This window comes from Pagrus pagrus (assembly GCF_965226575.1).
Source record: "Pagrus pagrus genome assembly, chromosome: 5".
Lineage (NCBI taxonomy): Eukaryota > Metazoa > Chordata > Actinopteri > Spariformes > Sparidae > Pagrus > Pagrus pagrus.
Window position 1 is genome coordinate 20,020,243 of NC_140189.1, and position 20,622 is coordinate 20,040,864.

General features: G+C 42.1%; 2 protein-coding genes across 3 annotated transcripts; one reads left to right on the forward strand and one right to left on the reverse strand.

The window, feature by feature from the left end:
• Positions 1-830: 830 nt before the first annotated feature.
• npy7r (neuropeptide Y receptor Y7) lies at positions 831-6,926 on the reverse strand. 2 transcript variants are annotated; one of them, XM_084352811.1, is made up of 2 exons: positions 6,818-6,926; positions 831-3,290 (listed from the first exon to the last, which is right to left on the reverse strand). In XM_084352811.1, the coding sequence occupies exon 2, from the start codon at positions 3,251-3,253 to the stop codon at positions 2,147-2,149; it is 1,107 nt and encodes a 368-aa protein (XP_084208937.1). In that variant the 5' UTR covers positions 3,254-3,290; positions 6,818-6,926; the 3' UTR covers positions 831-2,146. The 2 variants fall into 2 exon arrangements, with proteins under 2 accessions (XP_084208937.1, XP_084208938.1); XM_084352812.1 differs by lacking the exon at positions 6,818-6,926 and adding an exon at positions 6,586-6,640.
• Positions 6,927-14,961: 8,035 nt separating this feature from the next.
• trim105 (tripartite motif containing 105) lies at positions 14,962-20,172 on the forward strand (the record flags this gene model as incomplete). Its single annotated transcript, XM_084352335.1, is given in 9 exon segments — positions 14,962-15,249; positions 16,403-16,408; positions 16,410-16,499; positions 17,187-17,332; positions 17,334-17,412; positions 18,361-18,402; positions 18,404-18,491; positions 18,751-18,968; positions 20,014-20,172. Coding segments are annotated over 9 exon segments (1,116 nt in total).
• Between the last annotated feature and the right edge of the window lie 450 nt (positions 20,173-20,622).

Consider the following 20,622-nt stretch of genomic DNA (forward strand, 5'->3'; position numbering starts at 1 on the left):
TGCGACATAGTGATTTTTGTTTAACTCATTTTTGTTTAACTACTACTACTACTACTTATTATTATTATTATTATTATTATTATTATAATGATTAGAATTATTATCATTATTAAAACATCATTTATTGTCCTAAACCATCCTTTTTTTGTGCACTCCAGGTGAATACCAATCACACTGGGGTTGTTGTGTTAAGATAGCTCAAATTCTTTTGTCATTTTCCTTAATCGTGTTTATATTATTGTGCACTCAAGCAGACTGCCATTGCTTTATCATTTTAAGAATGCTATCTATCTGTTTTTGCCCTTGAATTCTTAGCTGAGTGAATTTTGATAAGAAATGTATGGGTCAAATGTTGCAACATGTTGTCAAAACACCTAAAAGTGGCATCTGTATGGCTCACAGAGGAGCTAAGCCAAGTAAACGTACAATCCGTCTTCACCTCCATGGTAAAAAAAAAAAAGAAAGAAAGAAAGGAAAACATTTGTATTGTAAAGCTGACCTTGAGGTACCGTATATATCCCCTTTAGCATCACTATAGTGGAGTACAGATGAATAATCGTTTGAGCATACTGAAATCATCCCATGCATACAACTCTAGTCTGCAGCAAAATCTTCACACATTACGTCCAATGGGTCTTATGCCATGGGGCTAAGCTCAGCATTAGCCTGCTGTAGCCCTGATAACAGCTTAGAGCTCCTAAAATAATCTACAGTACATAAAGGAATATAGGCATTTGCCAGGAAATCGGTTATGTGGGTGTCAAGAGGCAGTAACACAAACCTAATACGTATTTCCTCCTGCTGTAAAATAAATGAATCACACTGCGTAGGCCATTTGCTCATTAAATGCTTTATTGGATGGTATTTGGACCCACAGGTTTTGTTTTTTTTGTTCAAAATGAAGTCTGAAAGCCTTCATGTAGGACTTTGATTAACCCCGGTTTAATACAAACAAGTAAATGCATTGCTTTTATTTCCCTTTTTGTCCACCATCTCCCCATATATAGATGGATTTTCCAGCTGTCAGGTTCTGGGAGTCAAAGTTCATCCTTTCCTGCATTATGCATGTGGAGAGTACACAGCGCACGGCATGGACTGCTACTCCCAAATGTTTTGAATAGTCTACATATATTGTCAGTGCTGAATATATTTTGTAACATGCCACTATTTTCAGTTTTTCACCCAGACAGGCTCTGATATATGTTTGCTTCCTCCTACCTCACTTCAACCCACTTACCTGAGCTTTATCCAAGCCAAGGGTCAGTTTGTCTGACACCGAGGGACAAAACATAACTTCTCCCGATGGTCTAATCAACTGGGGGCTCAATATATGTCCCTGTGAGGGCCTGTGGTTGATTAATGATCCTCAAACAAAGGACACTTTAGCAGCTCAGTGAAGAATTGCATGTTTCGCCTTCTTCCAAATCCCCCCTTTTTTTTCTCTCTTTTTTTTTTTACATGTCCTCAAAGTAGCTGCACACATTCTGTAATGAAGACTTGTTGCTCTCTATTCACACAGTTCAGTGATTTCCAATCCAGTTCCATTAGACACAGAGGCCTGCTGGTCCGTCTAATCTGGACCAGCTGGTTGCCAGGTGAACACAATTAACTTCCTGGTTGGACGGAAAATCGGCGATAGCCTCCTCCGGCTTCCTTGGACGAGGATTGAGAGGATACTCCAACGTTTTTAAACAGCCAACAAATTGAAAAACAAGAGCAACAAATTAAGCTTGTTCTCACAGTCACAGTAATCCTCCCTTCGGTGAGTATGAACACATTAACAGCCTCAGATGTATGCAGTGGAGTGCATTATTAATTTGGACATAACTTACCAACAAGGGTTCTGCATTCACAGGAAAACACATTATACATAGTACAGAGTTAATTAACACCTCAGTAAACATCTTTAACACATATTTGAACAGGTCGGACAAATGTATATTCACTAGTACCGTTCACAAAGGAAAGAAGAGCCTTACATAAAGCAATTCGCATGCAAGGCTTTGAGCCCTCTCCAATGACATAGATACTCATACCATTCAAGTCACAAGGCTACTTTTGAACCACAAGCACCACGAACCAGAAGTGCGTCCGTGTGTTCAGTCATATTCTACAGGCTTTTTAAAAAAAAAAAAATCTGTTCATCTCATACAGCAGTCGGAGGGTGCCCGCCATTACGGCCATTCAGAGACAGCCCTCTCGTGGAGCGTGTCCTGAACGAGCCCTCAGCGTTGAAAGAATCCGGCTTGTCCTCGCAGCGAAACACCATGAGGAAGCCGTTCCTGTAGTTTTTATTCATCCACCCGTACAGGAGAGGGTTGGTAAAAGTCGAGCACATGGCCACGATGTGGAACACTGTGTATATCAGCTTGTACTCCTTCAGCCTGAGCGCCAAGTCCAGATCACTCGCCAGCTGGATCACATGGAACGGCAGCCAGCAAATAGCAAACACCACCACCACCAGTGCCAACATCTTGGTGGTCTTTTTGCGGCGGTTGATGCTGTCGTTCCGGCTGGACGGGCTGATGTGATTCTTCAGTTTGACCCAGATGCAGATGTAAGCGTAACTGATGATGGCTAAAGGGATAATGTACTGTAGGAGTAGCATTGACAGGCTGTAGATGACTCCATCCCGGCTCGTCCCGTGGGGCCAGCTCTCAGAGCATACGGCGATACGCAGGTTGATGGAGGGGATCTCCTCGTAGCGGTACTCTCTGAAGATGGCCATGGGAGCTGCCAGGACGGCAGACATAGTCCAGGTGACTGCCATGATGAGGAAGCTGGAATGCCAGGTGAGGCGCCGGCCGAGGTGGAAGACGATGCAGCGGTAACGGTCCAGAGCGATGACAGTCAGGGTGAGGATGGATACATGCACACTCAGGGCCTGAGCAAAGGGCACCATGTGGCACAGCACAGCGCCGAACTTCCACTCATCTAGCAGAGTGTAAACCAGAGTGAAGGGCAGGCAGAGAGTGTTCACCAGCAGGTCTGCCAGGGCCAGGTTAGCTATGAAGAAGTTGGTCACTGTCCGCATGTTTCTGTAGCGAACAATCATGTAGATGACAAGAGAGTTCCCCAGCAGCCCCAGCAGAATGATGAGAGAGTAAGCTGTGATCAGGGTGATCTGGACTCCAAGGTGCTTGGTGATGTCAGTGTGGAAACTAGGCGGGTGTAAACCCATGCTGTCATTAGACAGGTTGGTTTCACTACCCTCCCCTTCGCCAGAGCTGTTGGATGTGTCTGGCGGACTCATTTTAGCGGAGGACGCTAAATCTAGTCTCTTCCGACACCTGGGGAGAGAAAAGACATTAAAAGAAATCATTTCCTGACACAAGCTGGGCAGAAAAGTTTTTCCAACAAGCTATGAAAAGAAACAAAGGTAGGTACGTGGGCTGGAGGATGCTATTATCTCTAGTTTAGATTTCCCAACATTTGCATTTCATGTCACTACATCTGTGCAGGTGTACCAGTATGAGTTTCCGATGCAGTGACAAGCGCATGATCCCTCACCGGCTTCCAGCCACCGAAGATTGCCCCTAGTTTTTGCTTGAACGCCTGGACAAAAGCTAATTGTCCCGCTTCTGGGAATTGACCCCTGGGTCTCTTTGGAGGCGGGCGAGTACTTTGACCTCTTGGACACCTCCTGATCCATTCTCTCCTTCTCTTCGTGCAATAACACAGAAGAGAACGATAGACCTTCCCTTAACAACGTATTTAGATGGCCATTTATCCTCAAGGTCTTTTTTCTTCAGCGTATAGAATGAACTGCAAAAGCCAATCTTCTGAAACTGAGTCAATAATCTCTACACATCACGTGGAAATTGTAGTTCTAGATGTAATGCTGTTATTTAAGACTTTTGGTATTTAACTTGAGGGAATGAAACAATGCAATTTAGAAGATAAGATAATTCTCTAATGAATGCAACCCTTCTCATTAGTACAATTACCCATGATTGCATTGAGTAAGTGGCTGTTCTGAAACGATAAGAAAATGAAAAACACATTTCAGTAACAGATGATAATCAGTAGAAAATCAGCTCTCTTTTGTACACGGCACAGAAAAACCAGTCCTTATCGCCACCTCGGTTACTTATATTGTAATTGCGTCGTGCGAGTTTTCATGGTTCCGGGGTGCAGTTTTTCCGAGTGACACGAACACCTGTGCCATTATAAAGGCTAAAAGAAAATGATGGAGGAAGCCGTGTGATCAGGGGGAGTCAGCCAGTTCAAAGCTACATCATTAGAGCCACACAGTGCTCACATACACAGTCTGCATCTCATAAAAGGGAATATTGCGTGCCATGCATAAATCCTGGCTGAAAGATGGACGCGTTGCACAAAAAAATCCTCTCTCTTCGGTATACGTTGTGTATCTTTTGTCTTGAAAGGCCTGTCAATTTACCTGAAAGCCTGAGAGCTCCTGCTGATAATGAAAAGAACATCTTTATTAAGGCATTTATAAATATATATGTAACTACAGTCAGTGTTTGACTATTAAGTTACTGCTAAGTCTCTGCGTCTTCATTAAACAGATTAATGCACAATAACATTAAGGGATATTACAGTCAGCCAGAGTCAACAAATACTCTTATTTTAAAGGATTTCATTTTTGAGTACACTTCTCGGTGTGCTCGTGGCTAAATGGTGGCTGACACTCGTGTTTTCTGTTTGGAATTACTGAGACGAGCAGGACACCATTTAGTGAGAGGTCATCTCTGTGGTGACAGACACTCTTTGGTTGCTCTGGGGATCCTGCAGCCTCTTTATTTGACAGACCACTGCACAGCCTATCGTCACTGATGCCTTTTTCTTTTTTCATTGTTTTATTTACAATTAAATATTTAACTGTAGAGAATATGGAGTAAATGTTATTTTGCAGCATAGTTGTTTTTCTTTATGAATCCTATTGATTGACAGATTTAAAGCTCCCATAATATGCAAATTTACAGGCTGATATTTTCATTGTGGGTGTCTACTAGAAAACGTTGACGTCTTTTTGAATTTCGAATAAATCATCAGTTTTCTCAGACTGTCTACTGCCACAGCACCTCTATTCACCCTCTGTCTGAATGCTCCATTTTATCTCCCGCCTCTTTCAGGCCAGCCCTCTCCAAAAGAGCTCAGTCTGCTCTGATTGGTCAGCTCTCACAGGCCTGTGCAGGCATCACACACTGTCTTTCTACCTCATTGTGGACGCATGACTTAAACGTCACCACCGGCAAGTATCTTACTACACGATAACTCTACACGTTTTCTATAAACTGATCATTCCACAAGTTGTAAAGATAGAGTTAGAACAGTTTGTAAGTGAAGTCTGCCTGTAAAGAGGGGCAAGTGAGTAGATGTTTAATGTCTGTGACAACTTCTGTAGTCTCATTTACCCACTTGTTAGCAACCGTCGTTTTTAAGACACATAAGCGCAAAATGTGTAAATATCTTAAGCTTGTGGTAACCACAGACTTTATCACAGACATTTTACCAAAAACCCATTCAAAACACACATAGACTTAGGGACGAGGGAGCCAAAAGCCAACTGACTGATGACACTCTATAGTCTCATAATTGAGTGTACTGACACTTTCATAGTATTAATATAACACTAGACATGCTTTATCATAATGAAATATCAGGTGTGAGGCCTATAGGAGAGGAAAGTATTTTGTAGGGCTCTGTGATAAGGCCTTACAAGAACAACACAATATTTTTAGGCTGTATCTCGAGTTATTGAAAGCTCCCCAGAAGCACTTCATAAATTCTAGGGCAAGGGACAAAATCAAATGTCGCAATATTTTTGACCCAATACCTCGATATTGATATTGCGACAGTGCTGCAGGGATGATATTGGTACTTTCACAATTAGATATTTGAAAGATAATCACCAGTAATGTGGATATAGTGACTGAGTGGGTAATGACAAGTATTAGAACAAATAGAGTCACATCACTCCACTGTAATGCAGACAACACTATGAGGAATCACAATATAACAATTTCCAAAATCTAAGACTATTTAGTCTCATGCCTTGAAAACATACTGCCTAGCCCTAAATCAAGACATATAGTGAGTCATGAAATGACTTGCAGGATAACTCTGAATCTACAGGGGCTGCTGAAATTGTGGTCATGACAACTCCAGTGTGGCACTGCCCATAAACCAAAAGGCATGCACAGCCTGGCTGTACCCTCTGACTGTCACCAGAGCAGACAGCCACGCAGGGGGACGCGTTAGGGATTTATCAGGCAGACTGAAGGCGACATGTGCACTTCACAAAGCATCAATAATTTGTCAAAATCAACCTTTTCTGATGAGCGATGGTAATCCTTGACTTGAGGCGAGCTTCAGCGCTTCACTGAGGGATGTGTGAACATACACCTGCTGGAGCAAAAAAAGCCACAATACAGCCGGATTCCCTTAACTGTGCACACTGCTGTCAAATTATGTTAAGACACCCGATTCCCAATTAAACTTGCATTGATGCGTCGCTCGTGCGTAATTTGTCGCCATTCGTTTAACTTACTGAAGAGTGCGCATTCACACATCACCAAGTGAGCTCTCATTCAACGGAGACAGGTGCAAAACACTTACAGTCTCGTGTGCTCCGCAATTTGGACACTTGCGCATCCTCCTTTTCAGATGTTCCTCTCACATCCAAATTACGCACATACAGCTGAGAGTTTCAGCAGCTACAAGTTACGCAGTCCCAACGGAAGAGAGGATTTCACATCCCTCGCCTCAGGGATACATTTGTGTCGCCAGAACAGCCTCGCAGTAACCGTTAAAGTTGACATAAACGCAATCCATATACGAATGCACTCACCTTTTCCCTTATATCTCCTTTTGCAAGTGAGTCTTCACCCGAGAGTGGCGTGAAAGGGGGAAAAAACCCGAAGCTCCTCCCAAGCTGTAGCGCCCGGTGCGCATCTTGTGGCTCGACTGTGCGTTCCCGAGGCAGGTCCACAGGATTCAGTGTGAGCGTCCACACCAGCGCCAGTGACTGTCACTGGAGATCTGAGGAGGGAGTGCGCTCTGTGGATCACATTAGAAGCTGAGGCTGTGTCATTACACATTAAAAGTAATGCAATTAAACACCACAGATTGTCATTTAAAGTGCCAAGGCAGAGCCACAGTGCGTCACTGAGTTTATGACATTTAGTTTTGTCTTTATCTTTATTATTCGCTGCATTTCCAGGCAGGCTTTTCACATTCAAGCCTGTTGTTTTCCCCTCCCTGCTCATGTGCACAACTCCAGCATGAACTTTGGATCAATACAGGATTGTAAAGCGAATCCTCATATATTGCTTTATGTGAGGCTGACATCTCTGTCACATGTGATCCAATTTCAGCAATCAAACCAACAACATTAGAAGGAAACTGCACATTGTTGTGCAACAAGCCAGTGTTAGTCACCTGCATGAAAGCGCTGTCAGATTTGATTCCCTGGGACGACAATAAAGACCCGCACATCTCTCACAGCTCATTTCTGTGAGCTCCCATGACTCCCATAAATAGAATAAAGTTCTTGGTGAATTGGTTGTTATTTTTAGTTTAAGCTGGAGACGAAAACATGCAGGGTGCCAGAACACTGGAAAGAAACACCTCATTGAGTGATGTCGCATTTGAGTAGAGTTTGGTTGGGAATTTCAAACATGTTTTATTATTCTGACTGTGTCATTCACCTGAATGATGTCAGTTCTCGTGCAGCATGAAAGAATACTCTTATATTGTGCCTGGAGCTGTTGTCCTTCATATATTGTAACAAAGCTGAGTCACATTCGTGAGAAGGACATTTCTCAAGGCAGATTTTGAGCAAAGTGAAACTTTTTCAAAATGTTTGTGTCCAAGGTCCACCAAAAAGCAACACCTGCATTACTATCCGTGCAAAAATAGCCTCTATAACGTGTAATCTAATCAGTTTGTTTGCTTTTGGTTCCCTGGAGGATTTTTTAAAGGACATTATACCATTTTCCTCTGTTTTATGAAATAAATGCTTACAACGGAGTGATATAGTTGTACATTTCTTTTTTCCCACAGTTTATTGTGCAGACTGAACATAAATCACATACAAACATGCATGACATACACAGTATGTGTTCTATATAGGAAAGGAAAAAAACAAAACAACACCATGTGTGGTGGGTTGGGGGAAGGTGCAGACATCAATGAAAGCTGTTTCTTTATCTTATTTTCTCCTTCTTTAAATCAAACAATACTTCAACTCATCTCGGAGCAAATTCATAGAATACACAGTCACACTTAATCGGACACCTTAATGTGTCCCACAGTCCCTCTAGTCCTGGATAAAGGTGCCGTAGTGTGGCAGCAGTTCATTCCATCCCTACTGTGACGACCCCTCCCACTCTGTCTGTGTGTTGCCTTGTGTTCTTACCTGTTCCTGTATTAAGGCAGAGCGGCAGGCGTGTCAGGTGAATGAGCCGCACCTTAAGTAACTTCCTCTGATTACTGCACCTGCTATAAGAGGGCTGGAGAGCTCCCTCCTCCTCTCTGTCTCTAGTGCTCCCAGCCAGCAGGGTTTTAGTTTGGTTGTGTTCATTTAGATTTGCTTTAGATTTGGTCTAATTTGGATCAATTTGATGGAATAAAAGGTTAAAGAAAGGTAAGTCCAGCATTAGTGTGTAAATAGTTAAGTGTTATTTGGTACATTGGTAACCCTTGTAGATTATTACTAAACTGAGTTTATGCATCAGTACACAGTAAAGCTGTTGTTTCGCATCATGAATATGATTTGGGGGAGTATCTCGTAAGGTTTCTTTATGTGTTTTAAACTGGTTATTTTGGTTACTTTTGTGTTCTGGTGGATGATGTAAGGGGGCAGCATTTGTCCCCAATTTTGTTTGCAAACCCATTTGTTCATCTATGGTAAATACTGGTGCATGTAACTATGGCCCTTCAGTTGGTACGGGCCAGGCATCCCCTTTGTAGGCTGAAGGGATTGATCCCAACAGGAGACCAACCAGTTCATTGTTTTCACTTAGTGTGGCGGAGAACGCGGCTGAAGACAATGGCTTGGGAGCATTTGGAATCAGTGCATAAGCACCCACCACAAGTATCTGTCTGAAGACAAGGGCTGAGAAAAGTCAGATAGTGATACGACTCGGTTGGCTAGTGAGCCTTTGTTCCGAGGAACCTCTGGGTATGCTCCTTTGGTTTTGTTTAACTGTTCAAACTCTCCTAACCAACTGTTTAAGAGGAAACACGTTGGACTTTGTGTCTTCTAATTCAAAACAATCTTATTTTTAGCAGAAAGACAACCCAATATTACTCATCTCTATTTTGTCTCATAGTAAACACAGACTGGGACACTTAGGAACAACAACCTGAAGGATTTCTGTGATGGTATTTATTACAACTGACCAGAAGGACGGTTGTACAGTTGTATATTTCAATAATAATCTATGGTTGTACAAATCCCCAAGGCACACCCAGCCTTGCCTCATGGCACACCATTTGGGAACCACTCCTCTAAACTTACTACTAAGCATACTCAACAAACCTTATATATGATATAAACAATTTACATGTACTCGCAGCCCCCATGACTCTGTTTGCAATGAGTACATGTCATCTGACAATTTAAAGCAACGTCATGTAAAAAACGGCATTTTGTGCAATTTCGCAGAAACAAGTGATAGGGGAGCGGAGTGGCTGAGACAGACACCATTCACCTATTACAAGACACTGAACCATCAACATGATTTTGAAGCTGTTATTTTAGGGTAAACAAGTTACATAATGTTGCTTTAAGGAAGTACCAGGAACAGGCTGTCACTTAAAATTAGACATAAACAAATGAGCTTAAGCTTTGTCCAAAACCATTTAGAAAATGTTTTGATAACAGAACAAGAGATAATGTCTCCCTCGAGCCTTGTTTTCTGAATTTCCCTGGAGCTATTAGCAGTTGCCTTTCACCATCCCGGCTCAGATTTATCGTTCTGGGAGCAATGTTATATGAGATTCCTGGATCGTCTTGGCTGGACTTTATTTGACAATGCAATAATTGGTGCACTGATTGACTCAGCCACAGAGATTACCCTTATTGATCGGGGCAGGCTGCCTCTCTGCCTCAATTTATTCTTTCAATTATGAGCGCCACCCACCTGCCTCCATGTGCGCCAGGTCACACTGCAGTCAAGGTTGACAGTTCTCCCAGTCTGGCCTGAATGCAATACTGATAAAGGATGTCTGTCCTTGCTACAAACTTGGTTATCTCCAGCAGGTTCTGAAAACTGGTAAGCTTTTACACTGTGGGTTGTGACAAGGATTTTTGTACTCTGTGTTATTTTAAGTTAAACCACTGGTTTTACTGCAGGTCTTTACAGCTTCATACTGTACATGTGCTCATGTCAATCTACATGCTCCCTAATTAGTGAGCTATGTTGGACTCCCCTCCATATGGCCGGGCATGCTGTATTTATGCACCACTGCTCTCCATCTGATTGCTGTTTCTGTCAGGGTCCTCTGAGAGCAGTGGTGCCACTGATCTGATGACATGATCAGAGACTGTCTCTGTCTGTCTGTCTGTGCAGGCTGTGTGAATGAATGAATGTGAGAGTGGAGGTGATACAAAGTTAGAAATCCCTTCCATGCCTCCTCCTTTTCTCCCATAGGTTAAACTTTACAAGTGGACAGCCTTAAATTCTGCAGTGATTCAAAGTATTGATTTAAAAGGATGGACGGTCTGTGAAGTCAACAAATTGGATTCCTGGGCTAAACAACTGTGTGGGATGCTCAGATAACACCCCGTGGTGTACTTTTCTTTCATTCTGAGACCAATGTGTCTGAGACAGCAAAACTGATCTGGGCCTGAGCCTGTATCTCAGATGTGTCACACTGCCGCTCAAAAGTTTGGGCTCACTTAGAAATGTCCTTTTTTCAATTAAAGGTGCAATAAAGAATTGGCATCTTGTTGAATTCAATCTCAACACAAACAGGGGGCAGCATATCACCAGAATAACCACCAACTGCTGCTAGCAGTAGCTACCATTACCTATTTAGTTCAGTTAGCAGTGCAGCTATAAGTCCGGACTGCGAACCTGGTGCACTGGTGGAGTGTTGGTGTTTATGCTGCTGGCATAGGAGCTTAAGACTAAGACAGGCCGGGGCTAGCTTGTTAACATGCTAACTTCAGTAGATTAGAACTGTTATTTCTTCACATTCTCTTGATAACTTTAGTTAACTTTTGAACGTTTTCAACTAAAATTCTCACATATTGCACCTTTAAAATAACAGCAAATTGCTCAAAAATACATTCTAGACTTATAAACGTGATAAATGACTATTTTAGCTGGAAATAGCTGATTATTAATTTAATATCTACACAGGTGTACGAAGGACCATTTTCAGCAATTGTCACTCCTGTGGTCCAGTGATACATTGTGTTGGTTAATCCAAGTTTGTCTTGTTAAACAGTTAATTGATCATTAGAAATCCCTTGTTCTAATGTGTTAGCACAGCTAAAAAGTGTTTTGCTGATTGAAGAAGCAATAAAGTTGGCCTTCCTACAGCTAGTATCTGGAGCATCAGCAATTGTGTGTCGGATTTTAGTCTCAAAATGTCCAGAAAAAGAAGAAACTGAAGATCTCATACAACGGTGTCTACTACTCCCTTCAAAGAACAGCACAAACTGGCTCTAACCAAAACAGGAAGACAAGTGGAAGGCCCCGGAGCACAACTGAGGACAAGTAAATCAGAGGCTCAAGTTTGAGAAACAGTCGCCTCACATGTCCTCAACCGGCAGCTTCATGAAATGTTATCCTACCCGCAAAACATCAGTTTCAATGTCAACAGGGAAGAGGTGACTCCAGGATACCGGCCCTCTAGGCAGAGTAGCAAAGAACAAGCCATATCTGAGACTGGCCAATAACAGACATTTGACAGAGGTCGAATAGGAAAAAGTGTGATGGACAGATAATTCTAACTTTGAACATTTGTGAGACACCAAACAAACAAAAAGATGATGGAAGAGTGCTTGACGCCGCCTGACAGCACGGTGGAGGAAACGTTCCATTTTACAACACCATGCCATACCCTCTGAACAGCACTTGATTGGAGCCAACTTCATCCTGCAACATATGTGGGATGTGAACTATTTAAAGACGCGACCCAGGGCCTTGCCGACATGTTGCAGACGCCCGCTGGGTATCTAGCAGGCTAAATATCTGGTTGAGTTGCCGAGGAGTCGGGGAGCGAGGAACGAGCTACAGCCAAGAAGAGCAGACACTCCTCTCCTTTCTCCCTCTCTCCTCTGCTGTCATCCGCAGGTGCTCTCTTAACCCAGAGTTATTATGCATCCATTTGTATCCACTTGAGCTGCACAATAACAGCCTACAGTTTCTATTAGAATACACACAAAAGCTTGTTTTCAGTGCAAAAACAATCCTCACTGCTGCGCATTCTTACCAATCCTCCCACACATTTCTTTTTCATGCAAAAATAACTTATTGTGTAACCTTGTGATGTGTGACCCTGACGCTGATGAGTTTTGTCGTGTGAATACTGCAAGATTACCAATTACAAGATGTAAAGTTGTGTAGTGTAAGTGAGGCATTATGTAATTCTAGTTGCACTTGACTGATTGTTCACATGTTAATGTAGAATAATGTGAGTATTATTCAGCCTGCGAAAACAGCTCTATGGGGGACCTTTTTTTCAAAGTATGAAATAAAATTACCCTGAAGGTCTTGAGACTACAAATCTTTTGGAAAAAATGACCTCCGACACAGAAAAATGCAATGTAATGGTCATCCCAGTCAGAATTCCAAGTCGAAAACGCCATCAAAATCCACCTTCACTGACATAAACACACATGACATCACAGCAGTATAGCAGACAGTTATGTAAAAGATGTCGCATGTACAGAGCAAAATAACAAAATCACATTTTACAAATTGCATTGACAGAATATCTGATACAATTAAATTAGATGAATTATATGTGAAGAATGTGGATCCAGGAGGATGACTGAGCAGGCCAGGGCATCGCCAAGTGGTGGAAGAGGACAGGCCACACAAGATAATTAGCAAAAAAAAACCCATCAAAATGTAAAAAAAAATTTATTTTAAAGAAGTACAGATGTAAGGAGATAGCGAACAGAAGAGAGCAATGATCCATGGGAGCCCGCAGTAAGATGTCACATTGAAGTAGCAACAAGTGTACGTCTTGTTCCCAAACAGCAGCAACGGAGGGAGCAGAGGGCAGTTGGAAGGACTCTGAAGCAGTTGGAAAAGTTTATCATAATCGCTGTGTTAAAGTCTAATATTTGTTTTGCTTTATGTCGCGTAAACTGGCTGTTTCGTGGCTGCTGTAGGCTAGCTAAACGGTCTAAGGCTTTAGTGGGAGAGTACAATCAAACAAAAACATCTGACCACAAGTTTCAATGACAGTACAAATCATAAGCTAGCTTATAGAGGTGAAATTTGAAAGTGTCAGGGCCAAAATTTTTCCTCCATAAAGTGTTTAGGAGCAGGTTTCGGGCCATTTGGAGTCGGTTGGTACCTATTTGTCTTGACATTTTTTGGATCTAGGGTTAGGGTTAGGTTAGAGGCAGAAAACTGACTTCGCTCCTCTGGATCTGCAGGGAGAGCAGCTAAATAAGCTGTCTCTCTATGCGGATGACCTATTACTTTTTATTTCAGAGCCACATACTTCTATTCCCAGCGCTCTAGATGTTATCTCAAACTTCAGCAACGTCTCAGTATATAAAATTAACCTGACAAAGAGCTGACTTTTTCCAATTAATCAGGCAGCTCTCTATTTACATTATGATCCCTACCCTTTTAAGGCTGTTTGTGACTCTTTCACATATCTGGGGGTCTGTGTGACCCGTGAGTACAAGGACCTACTAAAATCTAACTTCACAAAAGCCTTAGAGAAAGCCAAGCAAGATCTGGGGCACTGGTCAAATTTACACTTTAAACACAAACAAGCTATAGCTTGCATGCCTATTACATCCAATCCTTTGTTTCCTCCTTCACTCACTCAGCTTTTCGTGTCTGGTCTCGGGTGGGTTTGAAATCTATAGGAAATCTATTTCATAATGATGTTTTTGCCCCCTTTGAGCATTTAGTAAGAACGCACAACATCCCTCGGTCAAACTTTTTCAGATACCTCCAAATTCGAGATTTCACCCGTCAAAATTTCCCCTCTTTCCCATCCCTCCTGCCATCGGGTCGTATTGAAGAATGCCTGGACATGGATCCAAATGTAAAGGGACAAATATCTAGACTATATGACATCATTCAAGACATGGGAAAACCCTCATTCGACCACTTAAAAGCTTCATGGAAGGAGGAATTTGGGGGAGAGATCTCTGATAGGGCCTGGTGCTCTGCTATTACATCGGTACGCTCATCCTCTATCTGTATACGCCACAGCCTGCTGCAGTTTAAAGTCTTTCACCGTTTACACCTCTGTAGAAGTAGACTAGCCAAGCTGTACCCAGACGTCGACCTGACATGTGTGAGATGCCATCAAACCCCTGCCACACATTTCCATGTGTTTTGGTCATGCCCAGTACTGGGGTCATTCTGGTCTTCCATCTTTAGGACATTCTTGTACATGTGTGGAAAGGAAATCACTCCTGACCCCTTTATTGGCATTTTCGGGACGGCTCGGGAAGGCATGTCCTTTCCTAACTCCCAAACAGAGGCAGTGGCCTTCTCGTCTCTCCTAGACTGACACCTTGTCCTCCTTAAATGGAAATCGACAGCACCCCCAACCCACACACATTGGGTTAGGGACGTCATATCTCACCTTAAACTGGAAAGGCTCAAATACATAACACATGGCTCCATTCAGAAGTTTGACAAGATATGGCAACCATTTCTGAGATTTTTTGAGAAAGAGTTTGCCTCCAGCAACCAGGGGCCTGTCTCTTTCTACCTCCAGGCTTTTGCTTTCCCTTCCTCAGTGTGGACGGACTTTGGAGAGGTTAGTACCCCCATCATGGCCGCTGCTGCTGCTGTTGCTTCATCCTCCAAAGGCAGCGTGAGGGAGGACCTGACATGTGCCATATGCTGTGATCTGTTCAGGGAGCCTGTCATGTTGGTCTGTATGCACCATTTCTGTAAACCCTGCATCATAAGGTACTGGAAGGGGACTAAGGGCCCTGTAACCTGCCCTCAGTGTCACACGGAGTTCAGCTCAGAGCAGTTCCAAACAGACTACTTCGTGACGGCCATCGTGGAGAAGGTCAGGGCCACAACCTCAGACATTTACATCAAGAACCTAGAGGTGAGTTTACGCCTCCGCTTCATGTCAACCGTGATCCTGCTGGCTGCCTTCCATGCCTTTACAGTTGTCATCTGGAAAGCGTTATAAAGTGTTTGGCAATCTTATACAAATAATCTGATGTTCCAAAGTAAACCAATCGATTAAAAATGAGCCTTCTGTAAAATTGAGCTATATAAGTTGAACACAATTATGTTCTATGTTTCAGTACACATCTGTGTTTATTTCACTGTAGTTCCACCCTGAACGTGTCTCGCATGAATTGCTCAGGACAAAGTTCACTCTCCACTCCCTTTTATATAACCGTGTATGACTGGATATATAACTTAACCACAGCAGGGGAACCAGAATAAGAAAATGGTCCGTACATTTTAATATAATCCAATCCAACATTCCTTTAATAAATCCTACATACTATGATCCTACACATACTGCGTCAGGAAGGTGTTTATTCGACTTCATGGTTGATGGTTAATAGTTGAACCTTTTAGAAATTAGGTTTATTGACTATCCAGAAAGTTGGATCGATATCACTCTCTACAGTAGATATAAGCCAAAAGCCAGCAGGTGTTTAGCTTAGCTTAGCATAAAGACTGGGAACAGGGGGAACCAGCTGGCCTGGCTGTGTCCACAGGTAATAAAACCCACCAGCCGAGCTCACTGATAATACGTGATATCGTGATTGTTTAATTTCTACAAAAACTTGAGTGTAAGCGCAACAAGTGGCAGGAATTATGAATGGGTTGTATGTGTACGACTCTTTCTTGAGTAGGTGCCGCCACTTCCTGTGGTCTCAACTGCATGACTGCCAACCTTATGACCATCACAAGACTTCAGGAAAGTGACAGTGTTCCCACCAAAATGTTTACCTATTTCTTAAATGCTGTTTTTATTGTGCTGTTGTTGTACTAGATAAAAAATATCAGAAACGTCTTTCAATAAAACACAGCAGTTGACTTCATTAACAGAAAGTACTTCCTTACCACGCCGTCAACACTATCCACAAAAGCATCAGGATCAGCAAAAAGAGATTAGAGACTATTTTCCTGCACACTCTGTAACAGTTGCTTTTGAATTTCTTGATCCTCTGCACAGTCTCTCATTGTGTCGCTTGTTTCCGTTCCCAATCTGATTTGATTTGCATATTGCTGAACAGAAACTAACTGAGAGAGACATCGGAGAGCCATCGCCTGAGGAAGGAGGACTTCATCAACAGCATTGGCAGAGACAAAGACAAGATGGAGACCATAAAGGTACACTGCTGTGGGGAAACTCGAGGAATGGCAGCACTTAGCAGATAAAAATGCACATGTCCCTCCCTAATGGCTGTTTGCAGTATGTCACTGTGCATGTTGAGTGGTGTTTGCAGATGTGGTAAGTGACAGTTTGTGCTATGTGATATGTAAAACATAATGATCTTGTGCTTGGATGCATAAATGCTTTTCTAACCTCTGACTTAATTGTGTGTCAACTATGCTCAGCAAATCCTTCCTCCTACGAACGGTCTCATTTTACGTGACGATGATATTTTGCCCGACTGATGCATTAAACCAAACAATTTTGCTTGAAGTTGCTTACACGCTAATTGACAAGACCTCATTATAGCACACGACAAACTGCGCAGGCAGAGGAAACGGAAACAAAAACACATCTAATGTGTGTGTGACAGATGGAAGATAATTGTTTGAGTTTAGTTGTGCATGCTGTGCTGAGATGATCAACAGGAAATCCTTTGCTGCTTAAACGGTCTGTAGTTGTTCGGCACAAAACTCTTTGATGTGTATGAATTGTAGCTTTAATTGTACACGTTGCTTAGTTTGCTTTGCTAACTCTTTACTTTTTCCATCTGGTTAATTAAAAATGTGCTGTTAAAAAGAAAGCAAGATGTTGCATTATGTCCTCTACCTGTTCCATCATAGCATCATTTCTCCCTGTGGCAGAAAATCGGAGCAGATCTGCAGACTCGTGTCGAAGGGGAACTCCGAGCTCAACATCAGATCTTGCAGGAGGAGGAGACCTGCGTGCTGGAGCAGCTGAGGAGAGAGCAGGAGGAGGAGCTGGAGAAAGTTCAGCACCACCTGGAGGCTGGCTGTGAGGGAGCTCGAGGACAACATCAGAATGCTACGGCAGGCTAGTGCCAACACTGAGAGCACCGTACCGACTGAGGTGAGATCTCCGCTCAAAGTTAGCGAGGACTGAAACTGCCAAAATCAGAAATCTATAAGAAAAATTAATAATTGTCTCAATAAATATATTGACATGCCATTACATGTACTTATTTATTTATTTCTGTTCTTTGCATTTGACCACAAACGTATTTATTCCTACATTTCTTTATCAATTTCTGCTTTCTTATGAAAATGCGGAGGCTCTTAATCAAAGTGTATAATGTGTCATTTATTTCCCCCATAAAATATGCCCTGTGATCCCTCTCATGGTTTTGTTTTCGCCCAGTCCCACCCTACAGTGCTTTGATTGGCTCTGATTGACAAAACGTGACGAAAAATTAAGAAATAGAGAAACGTTAAAAGAAATACAGAAGTAAATATGTCTGTGGAAATGGATAGGGCGGAATTACAAATGGAAAATACTACAGAAGTAAACAGAAATAAAAATGCAAAAAAAAATCAAAGACTTTTAAAAATGAATGCATTTAATAGATAAAATGTTAATTAAAATCCTTTATGTCACATTATATAGATTAATTAATGTCTACAATAGTATTTTTGGTGCATTTAATGGCATATTTATTTATTGAGCCATTTACTTTCTTTATTTCTTTATCTCTGAGTTTGGCAGGTTCAGTCCTCCATACAAAGTGGCTCTCAAGCTTTGTATTTGTGGATCACATCTGAATTTTAAATAAAACCAAGAGCTTCATCTTATTTGACTTGTGAAGTTTGAAACGAACAGTTGTTAATGTGATTTTTTTCTTTCATTTCCTTCTCTAGCTCCCACAGCTGAGGTAAATTCAGTTCATTTCAGTGTTATGAATGATTGATTGCTTTTGGCATTTTGACACCTCATATGTCAGGTGGTAATTTAGTTTCTCCATTTACATTTACATTTAGTGTTATTTGTGCCGAGATTAAATGATCCTAAAGTCTATGTTTGCTTTGTTTTGACCGACCGTGCGTGCTGGTGGATACTGCCCCAGGTGTTTGATATAAACCCTTTCAGCAACAAATACTTGGCCCCGTTACAGTACATCACATGGAGAAAGATGTTCAAGTCCTTGAAGCCAGGTAATTGTTCCTCTAATGCGCTTCATTGGACACAATAAGACTTGAGCTGGAAACTGGTTCTGCCACAGCAACGAGAGCAATTACAGCAAAATTACCTAATTATTTTAATAAGCTATTGAAGTGGTGAGAGAGTGACAGTAATGACACCATTGTCCCACTGATAGGATATATTTTCTATTCAAAATGTGACGCTCAGCTGAATCTTATTCCAAAAAAATATTATCACTGATATGATTCATTAAATTGTTTCACCCCAAAGGTCCTTCCCCATTAACGTTCGATACTGACACAGCTCACCCGAGCATCCACGTCTCCGGGGACAAAACTGTGGCAGTCGAATGTGACGCTGTGGTCCCATATACGGACCACAACAAGCGTTTCCTCCAGTGCGTCAACATCCTGGCTGCCCAGGGCTTCCAGTCGGGCCGACACTACTGGGAGGTAGAAATGGGCTCCAAACCCAAGTGGGACCTGGGAGTATTGCTACTCCGTGGGCTAATGCTTAAAAGACTTGGGTATTGCTACTCTCCCTAGCTCTTTGGCTAGCACTGAGTATTGCTATTCCAACCGCTAGCTTGAGGCAGTCAGCTTTTCTGTCTTTCTACTTCAAAACGGAAATCGAATGGCCACAAAGTACACGGACCCCTCAGCCCATCAAACTCCTCCACTACCCTGCTGTGGGCTCGTCGGGCTAATGCGGAATCAATCTATAAAAGCTTTTCAGTATGTAACAGCTGTCCATTAACTTATTGACCAATGACTGTTATCAGTCGATCACGAGTTGAACATTTCAGACTCGTCTCATTTCCCATGCTCTAATGATCGGGTATTGCCAGATGCTTCTATTTTCTATCTGAAATGAACATCAAAAGCCTTGAAATGTTGAAATGCCTTGAAAATTGCTGTGCGCCATTTGAAAATCCCATTGTGCTGTAATTGTCCCGAAGAGACTGAATCATTTTGCTGGAGAAATCCCATTAAAAACAAATGTTCAACCATTTTGGGTTGAATAAAGTGAAGCTAAGATGCAATGAATTACATTTAAAGATGCTGGTTCTTCTTAAATACTGTAGATGAGATAATTAATATTCCACATGATAATCTGAATTATTATCTCTAATCAAGTCAGACTATCCTTAGGCTCACTTGTTAAAGGTTTTTTTTTTTTTAATCACCATTGAGTTCAATATGTAGGAATATTTAAATACATTTGAACATCGATCATTTCCTGATGAAGAGCAGTTATTGTAAAACCTGCTGCTGCCAATAAAACACCAAATCACTTTTTCTCTTACACAAAACTTCTTTGATCCTTTTCTGCAGCTGTGACCGTGCGCTCTCCCCTGACCTCACTTGAAATAATCAAGGATGTTATTAAGCATCATCAAAGCACAACGCACAGCTATGAACAGTTATGAATGCACGAGCCATCTCTGACACTTAAAGAGAGCGGGAACGGGCGGGCTCTCGGGTTATCTTTACAAACACACAAGAGCACTGACGTCCTGTTTCCTCCCGCCAGGTGAAAGGTCAGATAAACACAGTGACAGTGGGGATGCCTCTGGGCTGCTTGGCGGGCCTCGGGGGCATGCTGAAGCAGGATGCTGCTGCCTCCTCTGCACATTGGAAAGGTGGCACAATGAACTGCACCGGGGGGGGACATGTTTTTCCTGCACAGTGACTACATGGAACGAGTGTGTTTACGATACAGTTACGACACACTAGTCACTGATTTTGGCCTTTAAATGCAAATTAGATTCAACTAAATTTCCTGAATTGAAGAGCGTCTACTGTATTCTGCGAGAGCCTTTTCTGTGGCTTTATAGACTCTTGTCGTCTCTGTAAAGCAATTCTGCCCCTTGGTTGGAAAGTGATACACAATTACATATACTGTAATTACCAGCTACGACAGCATCGGCTGATAATGTTTTCAGTTTGTGAGTCTGTGTGTGTGTCATCATGGCAAAATGTGTTCCCAACAACACCTTTTTTTGTGTGTATATGAGAAAAAATGACAGCTGTGTTCAAAGATGGGTGAGATTAACTACTGATGCTATGTACGTGGTAAGTAACAAGGTTTGTCTCATAAAGTGAATTGTTTTACTGTCATACACCAGAGACAATAACAATA